An 11,918-nucleotide genomic window follows, 5' to 3' on the forward strand; every position below is an offset into this window, starting at 1 on the left:
ACGACTTGGGAGGGATCAAGTGAAGACCCCAAGTATGATTTCTAATCACTCATTTTGAAAAATAGGAAGAAAATTTATAAGTGCAGAATATTTGATACTCCATTAAAAACAGGTAGCAGAGTTTTGGTGAAACTACTTGAGTGAATATCCTTAACGTCCTAATCAGCAATGTCATATATAATCAATATTTGGTCTACGTCAACCTTAAGGTGTAACTAATCAGTTAAAAGGTCGTTAGGTAGGGTATATTAATAAAAATAATGCAAGTATCAGCTCTGTGTATTAGTAATATCTTGTTTGATATACACTTTTTAATGCTATGTATAATTAATGTAACCACTTTATTGTTTATTAAGGCGTGTATTAGTACTATGAATTTCTAAGTATTAGTAATGCAAAGAGATTTAAATGCATACATTAGCATGGTTAAAGACTCATCTACCTCTCATAATTCGTTTTACATTTTTTCCACCTTTATTGTAGATGATATTTTTGTAAATAAATATTTGTTCCACATCTATGTACTGATCATTGACTAAGTCCTGCGTGTATTTACTTTGTTTTTTCTTTTGCGTTTTTCCCACTGTCTTTTTTCTTCTTTCTCGTTGTACGAGTTTGTGTTTTTCTTCTTTTTTAAACAAGAAAACAGACTACTCCTTATGGGCCAAATTAAAATGTGTCACGTCATTCAGCATATTTAGTAATTTGAAGAAAAACTTAAGGGGAAGTTTCAGTAAACTTTCAGCTGAACCTGTCAAATTCATTACAACAGGTGTGGTAGAGTGGTAAGTATTTTTTAATTCTTAATTAGCGGTCAAGTTTCTCGGGTATAGAATAGACAAATTCAAACTTAATCGGGCTCCAATTTGGAAAAACTCAAAAAAAAAACTGTCAAAACTCATGGATAAAGCCATTGACAGCTATCGTATCAGCCCATGAAGACAGAGTTCATTAAGCCATTGACTATTCATTGCTGGCGCTTGGGTCGGCGAATTCAATAACTTTGCTCTAAATAACCCATATATATTATTCCCTCTGTCTCAATTTATATGACACTTTTCATTTTTTGAGAGTCAAACAGTTTACGTTTGACCGGGAGTTTGCGCATGAAATAGTCAAAAAAATTTAAATGAAATTTATATATTTGTAAACTACGTAAAAAGTACTATAAGTCACAATGATTGATAATTTAAAATGTTTAAAGGATCTATGAAAAACTTACGGTCAAAGATAGATTCGTTTGCATCTTGAAATCCGAAAAGTGCCACATAAAATGAGACGGAGGGAGTAATACAATTTACATAGTTAAAACATTATTTTCCTACTATTTTTCAAATCCTCTCGGAATCTGTATATTGGACCTGCATGTCATAGGATGCGATTCCTAATTTAGCTAGTAATCCTAATTAAGGGGCAATGGATATATATCTTGCTCTGTTAGTTAAATACAACTTGTTATTTGTATTAATGTATTTCTGTATAGTCGATGACCTGCTTCAATACTGCACAAATTATTACTATAATGATATAGTTTATCAATAAAGAATCGTGTCACATAAAATGAAACATATGGAGAGTAGCATAACTTATTCAAGAAATCCAAGAACACCTATACTGATCATGGCATAAACCATGCCTAGATACCCGAAAACCGGTTTTCTCGAAAAAATAGAAACGATATGACTTATGAAACCGGAGACTGCCCACACTAAACACCAACCCTCAACTATACTTGATCAAATCAAGATCTTCGTTTGTTCTTTTTCAGGATTTACTACACATAGGAACTTCCATCAATTGATCAATGGTTACTTCCGCTGATGCTGCAACAGTATGGTACCAAAAGATCGTTAAAAAATATTTATAATACAAACAATATATCTTAACCAAACTTTTAATCAAAGACGCACATCATTTTCTTTCATTCTTTGAGTAAAACCTAAGAACTACATAAAAGAAAAGACGATAAAGAACTCCCCAAGCCAACAAGATGACAATATCCAACCAAATATTCTCCTTTGTAATGTCCATAGAAAACAAAACATCTTCTCCAATCAATGTGCAATTTTGTGATGCAATTGACTAATCTTCACATCACCTAAAGGACCAGGTGAAAGATCAGCTAGGCCACCATAGAATTTGACATTGTGACATGGTATGACATATGTATAGTTTACATCATATATATACTAGAAACATATAAGTATAATACATAATCATGACTGCTCTTAACTTGACATCAGCTGACAACTATGACCTTTAACTTTGGATGTGCACAAGTTGACCTTAAACTTGTAAATTGAATATATAGACATATTTGTCCTACATGGTAATTTTGTGTCCTATGTGGCATCCTACATGTATTATGTCATGTAGGACATGTGTGTTTACTTGTTCGATTTTATATAAGTTTAAGTGTCTACTTGTGCACACTCAAAGTTGGAGGACATAGTTGTCCGGTGAAGCCAAGTTAAGAGTCATGTTTATGTATTATGCCAAACATATAATTAGAGAATTTTGCCATCTGGTTATATAATTTGTTCATCGTTAATTTATGTATTTTTAATTGTGAATATCCAAATAAAGAATTCAAGAGAACAAATGTAGGAAGTTTCATAAGACTAGCCAACTTCCAATTTGTTTTAGAAAGCTTTAATCTAGATTAGTGTGAATCATTCAACCATTAATAAGTTTTAATTCCAACACATTAGTCACTAGGTCTCTTTAGTTAACAACTTTGATACTTTCTCTTTGGTTAATTTATTTTTAAATTGTTATTCTTCCAAACTTTTGCTTATTTTTATTCAAGTAGGGAAGGAAGAATAGGGAAAATAATACAAAGTTACATGCAATATTTGGAATCTTAAACCATAGAGTACATAAATTGAAGAATTTTAGTTGTTGTGGAAATATTTCTCAAAATCTTATCAAACAAAAGATTAAAAATTACCATGACCAATACATCCTACCAAACGAATCCTAAATGTACTAATTCACAAGCCCTTAATAACTTGTAATTAGAATTAGATGAACCCCAAACCTAAATAATATGGGCATAAAATTAAATTTGGAGGGTAAAATGCGAGAGTATTAATTCTTTCCTAGCTCTTAAGTAACTCCCTTCGTCTCAATTTATGTAACATTGTTTGGTTTGACACAAAACTTAAGAAGAAAAAAGAAACTTTTATAGTTAAGTTTGTTATTTCTGATTATAAAAAGATGACATTTAATTGAAAGAAAAAGGCGTCACGTCAATTGAAATAGTGGGAATTCGTGTAGAACAAGAACAAATAAAGATCGACTCAATTTACAAAACGACTTGGGAGGAATACCAAGTATGTTTCCTAAAAACCACTCAGTTTGAAAAATAGGAGGAGATACGTGCAGAATACTCAATACTCCATTAAAAACAGGTAGCAGAGTTTTGGTGAAACTACTTGTTTGAATATCTTAACATCCAAGTAAGCGATGTCATATATAATCAATATTTGGTCTTACGTCAACCTAAACATGTAACTAATCCGTCAGAGGTCGTTTGGTAGGGTCTATTAATTAAAATAATGCATGTATTAGTAATATCTTGTTTGATATATATTTTTTTTATGCTATATATAACTAATAATGTAACCACTTTATTGTTTATTCGGGTGTGTATTAGATCATGAATTTCTAGGTATTAGTTGCAAAAAGATTTAAATACATACATTAGCATGGTTATGAACTCAATTATTTTTCATGGGGTATTAGATCTTTTCCACTACACTAAACCAAATAATGCATAAGAAAGTAATATATATATATATATATATATATATATATATATATATATATATATATAATTAATACAAATATTACTAATACACTCTATTTAGCATTATTTTTTGAGCAACTTTCACATTTAGCAAACATAAAAATTATAGTTGTATGTTATAACTATAGTTTGCATAGTTGCGCTCCATAACAAACATAATGTTTGCTATGGAGCATCAGATTGTATAAATCGTTGGGGGCATCAGATTTGGATAAAATCGTTGGCAGCCTCTCATTAAATCGTTGGAAGCCTCTCGTTTGTATAAATCGCTAGTAGCCTCTCAATTTAGTTTTATGTGTTTGTATATCTGCATAAATTTTGAATTTGTATACAATTGAATCGAAATAAAGCGCTTATATATCAAATCTCTCTCTCTCTCGCTCACTTTATACAAACACAAATTATACATTGTATTTTGTATATAATTTGTGTTTGTATAAAGAGAGAAAGGCAAAAGAGAACTGGGCAGGAGAAGATTTGTATTGTATAATTATAAGTGTATAAGACGAAGATATGTATTTGAATGTGTATATACAATTTTCTCACTTACATAAACGCAATTTATACATTTGTGTTTGTATAAAGTGAGAGAGGCGATGGAGAGACTGGCAAGCGAGGGAGGGAGAGTGGCGAGTGAGAATTTTAGGGAGAGAGAAAAATGACAACAGTTTGCTACGGATTACAATTAAATCTATAATATTTAATTTAAATTAATAATTTGCTATTATATACGAGTACAATTTTCCCTTATTTTTATACGGTCAACTAAACAACAACTGACACTTTGGTCCACATATGTACTGATCAATGACTAATTGGTTCTTTTGCATTTTTCTCACTCTTTTTTTTTCTTCTTTCTCGTTTTACGAGTGTGTTCTTTTCTTCTTTTTTAAACAAGAAAACAGAGTACTCCCCCATGGGCCAAATTAAAAGGTGACACAAGCCTGTCATTCATCATAATTAATATGAAGAAAAACTTCAAGGGAAGTTTCAGTAGAACTTTCAGCTAAAACTGTTAAACTCATATGAACATGGTTGTAGTGAAGTGGTAAGTACTCTATTATTCTTAACCAATCAGAGGTCTCGAGTCTGAGTTTCTCGGATACGGAGTCACCTTTATTAGGAAGCGTTTTACCCCATGTGGGACTTTTCGACACTAATCTAGATTTAATCGAGCTTCAATGTGAGTATTGAACACTAGAAAATAAAAAACAAGGGGTCAAACTCATGGATCTCCATTGACAGCTATCGTATCAGGCCATGAAGAGAGAGTCCATTAAGGCTTAAGCCATTGACTATTCATTAATGGCGCTTAGGGGTCGAATCTAATTGCTTTGGTCTAAATAACCTATAGTATATATTTATCTTGAGAAAATCCTATATTAGACCTGCATGTCAAGCCAATGCGACTCCTAATTTAGCTAGTAATCCTAATTAAGGACAATGGATATAGTGCTTGCTCTGTTAATGATATGATTTATCAATAAAGAATCGTGTCACATAAAATGAAACATATGGAGAGTAGCATAACTTATTCATTGCATCGTTAAAAAATATTTATAATACAAACAATATATCTTAACCAAACTTTTAATCAAAGACGCGCATCATTTTCTTTCATTCTTTGAGTAAAACCTAAGAACTAAATAAAAGAAAAGACGATAAAGAACTCCCCAAGCCAACAAGATGACAATATCCAACCAAATATTCTCCTTTGTAATGTCCATAGAAAACAAAACATCTTCTCCAATCAATGTGCAATTTTGTGATGCAATTGAATCCTTATGTAATTGACTAATCTTCACATCACCTAAAGGACCAGGTGAAAGATCAGCTAGGTCACCATTGTAACAATTTTTTGTCCCTTTAAATTCATTAATCAACAATGCTTCAAATGGATATTTGATTGCTGATATGTAATGTAACCATCTCCAAACCAAAGGAATTTGAGTCCTCTTCAAGAAAAATCCACATGTTAGGAAGAAGAGAGCTGTTGTAGCTATAACGATCGCGTACCCCGTGATGTAACTAGGTACAAGTGCACTTACTAACATCACATAAGCATTGCTAGTTATGAGTGAGGAATAGAGGATTATCCAGAAGCTTAAAATGCTGCTGTTGATTCTAAGAATGTATTGTGTTATGGCAGTGAATGTAAAGGCTTGGATCGCGAAAAAGGGGAGGTATACTATGAGGGAGGAAATGACATAAGAAGATGCTCTATAAGCGTTGTGAGATGTCTCGCGAATGAAGATGAAACGCTCTTGGATGAATGTTGGAACAGCATCGTTCGAGGAGAAAAAAACTAGGCAAATTGTGAAGATGTAGAAGTTGAGGAGGTGATTGATTGTTGTGAAGTCGAAATGATCTAGTCTTCGGAAGAAAGAAGACAGGACTAGTCCCATGACTGTTAAGACGATTTCACGAGATAGGAAGAGTTCAGGAGTACGAATTACATTCAATGTGGTACGCCAACAGAGGACTATAACTTCTCTAAGCCAGGGATTTGCGAATTTGTGCCTGTGAACTGGTTCATCGAGTACTTCTTCAATTTCAAATACTTCTTCGTATGATGGATTATACGATGAGTACTCTATTCCTTCTCGTCCTGGAGTGAAAATTGCTGATACTACTGGAGTTTTAACACGTGAAGGTGTTTGTTGAGACATTGGGAATGGATGACCTGTAGATATGCTTGATTTTGCACCAGAAATTTGTGTTCTTCCTCCATGGTTCCATGTTGGTGGACGAAGAGGAGTCCCTTTAACGCCATTGTATAGCCAAACGGAGAAATCTTTGTAGAAATGTGAAGCCAAACGAGGATAAACCCCACTCTGCATACTCATAGGTGTTTGAGGAACCTTACGTTCCAACGAGTTATCAAAATCTTCCTCATCGTCCTCATCATCATAACCGAAACTATTAACATTAGATTCAGACTGATCCTTAGGATCTCGTTGGGAATTCATGTTTCCAATAGAAAAATGAGAGCTTCGGAGGCTAATATGTTTGGTCCAGGGTGATTTTGCATAAGGAGTTCGAGGAGCTCTTGGTGTTTTTGGAGGTTTTCGGAGAGGGGTTTTAGCTGTTTGATCAGGTTTGATGCCATCCCTTTGATACAAGACAAGAGGATCAAGTCCAACAGTTGATTCATCATACTCTTTGATCACATCTAACAGGTACTCTAAGCTGTTTTCGCCATCTGGAACTGGTCTTGCAAAACCAGCTAGAAAAGCTGCTACTCCTGTTGGACTTCCCAAATATACAAGCCTTCCCCTGCATTCACAGAACAACCCTGCTTATATGGCGTTGTTTGATTAGGTACGGAGTTTGAGGAAGAACGAAAGAAGGATTGTTATCACACACCATAAGTGCCCTTACACTATATAAAAAAATGATTTTTAGCGGCAATTAATTAACGGCAATAGCTTAATTGTCACTAAAAATATAATTTTAGCGGCATTTAGTACTCTTTATAAATGTCCCTAAAGCCTATAGGGACACTGGATCCAATGACATGTAACTAATGCCGGTAAAGGCTTTATTACTCTTTATCAATATGTATATTTATTGCCACTAAAGGTTGTTCTTGTTGTAGTGTTAAAACATGTAGCGTGTACATCATTTCTATGGTTATAAGAAGTTGTCGTTTGTCTTTAAACAGATTATAGAAAGAATTGACCTACAAATTGAAACGGAGGAATACTATTATACTTTCGACATGGCAATGTGTACTTAAATGCTTGAACATAGAAAAACTATGAACCTAAAGTCGATTAAGGAGGGATAGAACTAAAAAGAACCTTGCAAGGACTGTGATGCGATCGAGGAGCATTTGGATTCTGAAAGAAGGCTGGTGGATTGTCATGAGTACTATACTACCACTTTTAGCTATGTCTTTCACTTTGTCAACAACACTATAAGCACTTGTAGAATCAAGACCAGATGTAGGTTCGTCGAGAAACAACAGAGATGGCTTATGGATTATGTCAATCCCTATAGACACTCTCCGACGTTCTCCCCCTGACACTCCTCTTCTTCCTTCATCTCCTATGTACGTGTGTGTTGCACTCTGCATAGGCACAAAAATTTCACACTATCAAGTTACCTGAAAAATAACTATAAGTAACTGTTCATAATCCTTTTGTTGATAGTGAGTCTTGACATACCGTTAAGCCTAATTGCTCGAGAAGTTCATGAACTCTTTTCTTCTTCTCTGCTCTAGATATTGATGGTGGAAGCCTGACTTCAGCTGCAAACATGAACGTCTCGTAAACTGTCAACATAGGAAAGAGTTGATCATCTTGCATTACATAGGAAGATATCATCTTCATATAACTTGTTGTCACCTGCATATCATAATAACTATAGCCATTAGTAATCATGACTATGTTTTAACCACATTACATGATATATATAGACACTTAACTGGTTTGCCATCAATTCTAACAGTTCCTTCAAGGCTACCACGAGCAATTCGTCCAGCAATGGCATCAAGAAAAGTAGATTTTCCAGCACCACTAGGCCCCATGATGGCCATGATTTCGCCTCGCAAAGCTTGTCCTGATATATCATTAAGAAGATAAGCCTCTCTGTTGATCCAAACACCATCTTTTTTCACTTTCTTGGTAACACTATATGACAGATTAGTGAACTCAAGACCATGTCCTGGAATTAGCTTGCGCGTTGGCTGCTTCGCCAAATTAACACCATTAATCTTATTCAACTGTGCAGATTTGTCCAAATCCAACAAAGTTTCTAAGCTTCTGTTGGTGTCTGTCCGCTTAAACTTTGCCATTTTTTTTTGTTTTCTGAAGGGACACTTGTTTTTCCCCTTCTCTTTTATAGATACAGGGGATGGAGAAATTGAGAATTGGACAAAATATGAGACGGGCAAAACATAAAAGAAATTGGAATTTAGTTAAGTTTTAAACAAAGTTGAATGTTTCTTTTTTCTCTATTTTTGTACTATCTTCTTTTTTCACTTTGGTTTTGTCGTTGGTTTGCTTTGATCATGTCGTTATGACATATTTTTGTTAGTGATTTGTGGAAATAGATATCTTCTTTTGTTGACTTGTTTATGCGGAAGAGATATATGTAATATCTGCAGTGAACCATTGATGTTTAGGGGTCGTTTGTCACGGGATGGGATAGATAGGGATAATTGATCTCATCATTTTGATATAAACTTATTTTTGAGATTAATTAATATTTATATATAATCAAATATGAAATAAAATAATTTTATACTATATCCCGTGATTGTCCTTCCTTATCTCACCCATCAAACGACTAAGAGAAGGGTCGGGTACATGACATGAATAACTGACAGCAAAATCAGAAGTACGTGATCTTAATTTTCAAGTCAGCTGAACTTGGTGATCAACAAATGCAAAAATTATCTCCTTACTTTACACGTTTTAAAAAAAAATCATATGTTTTAATTATTATCTTTAATTATTTAAAATATTAATTTCTCTTCGATTAATAAATATTCTCTCTTTTTATATGTCTTAGCTTTGACTAATATTTTATAATATACTAGGTAATGTTGCCCGTGCTAAGCACGGGCACAGACCCAATAATATAAATGGTATGTTTTGGGGCTAATAATGGAGATTTTGAAGCAATTGTTTGCGTGGATAAATGAATAAGTTTTTTTTATCACAAACTTGTACTTTCTTTGACGCTATTCAAGGCACAATAAGACTACCCACATAAAACATTTTTGAAATATTTTATATTGTTAATTATCATGATTTATAATATTTTTACGATAGATTCACTTAAAAAATGAGTGAAATTTTTTGTATTTCTTTTTCTAAACATATTTTATGTTGTCAATTATCATGATTTATAGTATTTTTACGCATTTTTTAAATATAAAAAACCCAAAAAAAAATAAGACAAATAAATTAAAATGGACCCAATATATGTTATTTTTGTTGTCTCAATTTATGTTACACAAATAAAATTTGGAGAGTCATCCAAATTTTAATTTTTTTTAAAAAAATGTTTTAAGTTATTAATTATTGTGATTTATAATATTTTGATGTAACTTTCAAATAACCAACATTACTGGTCACTTTGTCCTAATTTATGTGATATGGATAAAATTACAGAATTAACCCTTTTAAAATGTCTTTCAGATATTTTAAGTTGTTAATTATTATTATTTATAATACTTTTTTGGTAATTTTAAAATGATATGTGTTATTTTTTCTGTCCCAATATATGTGAGCCTGAAAGAATTCTGAGAGTGAACCTATTTTATTATATAGCTTCTAAATATTTTAAATTGGTAATTATTGTAATTTTTAATGTTTTTTAAGTCATTTGTAAATGATATATGTTGCTTCCTTTGTCCCATTTTATATAGTATAAATAAAATTGCCGAAACCAACTAAATTTTTAATATATATTTTAAAATATTTTAAATTATTAATTATTGCGATTTATAATATTAAAAAAAAAAGGTACAAAACTTGTATCAGCCAAAAAAATGACCACGATAATTCGAAGCCTACAGAAAGCAGTATGGTTGTACGTAATTTTTAAATACTTAATATATATTACTCCACTTGTCTCAATGTATGTAGCATTGATAAAATTTCAAGATTCAATCAAATGTTGTTAATTGTTAAGATTTATAATACATTTTACGTAGTTTTCAATAATTTCACATTAAACAATACATATTACTACTTTTGTCTCATTTTATGTGACATTGATAGATTAATTTTAAGAATCAGTCAATTTATTTTATTTTATTTTTAATAAATATTTTAAGTGGTCAAAATCACGATTTATTGTATTTTATACATAATTTTTAACGATAGATTAATTTCAAGAATTAATCGAATTTTTTTATATGTATTTATTTTTGAAATATTTTATGTTGTCAATTATCATGATCTATAGTATTTTTACGCAATTTTAAAATATAAAAAAAAATTAAGACAAATAAATTAAAATGGACGCAATATATGTTATTTTTGTTGTCTCAATTTATGTGACACAAATGAAATTTGAAGAGTCATCCAAATTTGCATTTTAAAAAAAAAGTTCTAAGTTATTAATTATTGTGATTTATAATATTTTTATGTAACTTTCAAATAACTTACATTGCTGGTCACTTTGTCCTAATTTATGTGATATGGATAAACTTACAAAATTAACCCTTTTAAAATGTCTTTCAGATATTTTAAATTGTTAATTATTATTATTTATAATACTTTTTTGGTAATTTTGAAATGATATATGTTATTTTTTCTGTCCCAATATATGTGACCCAGATAGAATTTTGAGAGTCAACCTATTTTATTATATATCTTTTAAATATTAAATATTTTAAGTCATTTGTAAATGATTTATTATATTATTATTATATATTATATTATATTATATTATATATATATTATATTTATTTCTACTATATAATAAAAGGGAGTTTATTATGATATTATATATTATATAAGCTCTCTTTTATTATATAGTAGAAAAATAAAAATATATTATATAGTAGAAAAAATGATTTATTATATTATATTATATATTATATATTATATAGGGAGTTTATGATGTGATGTCCAATCATAAACTCCTTCTTATATAATAATAGAAATTTTGCATTATATTGATATGCAAAAAATTGCAATTTATAGTACTTTTCATATAGTTTAAAATATCGAATTAATGTAATCTAATTTAATTTTAAAAGTTAGTTAAATTGATTTTTGAAAAGTGCAACATGACAAATAAAGTGAATGATGGAGTATATTTTCCCACTTTACGTTTACAATTAATATGACCTTTTGAATGTGAACGGTTTTCAATACTAGTTATTACTATACTCTATTATATACCTCCTTCGTCCAACAATAGTTATTCACTATATTATTTTTGGGATGTCCAATAAGACTTGTCTACTTTATGAATCAATGAATAATTTTACACTTAGTTCCTAATTTATCATTATCATTAATCATAGTTATTTTCCTATTACATTTTTCAAGACATTGTATTTATTACTCTCTCCGTCCACTTTTATTTGTCACATTGCGCTTTTCGAAAGTCAATTTGACTAATTTTCAAAGTTAAATTAGAT

General features: G+C 31.0%; 1 protein-coding gene across 1 annotated transcript; it reads right to left on the reverse strand.

Moving 5' to 3' along the window:
• Positions 1–5,418: 5,418 nt before the first annotated feature.
• On the reverse strand, positions 5,419–8,609 carry LOC125815865 (ABC transporter G family member STR). Its single transcript, XM_049495427.1, has 4 exons — positions 8,241–8,609; positions 7,981–8,160; positions 7,615–7,883; positions 5,419–7,087 (listed from the first exon to the last, which is right to left on the reverse strand). The coding sequence occupies exons 1-4, from the start codon at positions 8,607–8,609 to the stop codon at positions 5,419–5,421; spliced, it is 2,487 nt and encodes an 828-aa protein (XP_049351384.1).
• Between the last annotated feature and the right edge of the window lie 3,309 nt (positions 8,610–11,918).

Source organism: Solanum verrucosum, unplaced genomic scaffold (assembly GCF_900185275.1).
Source record: "Solanum verrucosum unplaced genomic scaffold, falcon-dt-bn FXZP01000261.1, whole genome shotgun sequence".
In the NCBI taxonomy this organism is placed as follows: Eukaryota; Viridiplantae; Streptophyta; class Magnoliopsida; order Solanales; family Solanaceae; genus Solanum; species Solanum verrucosum.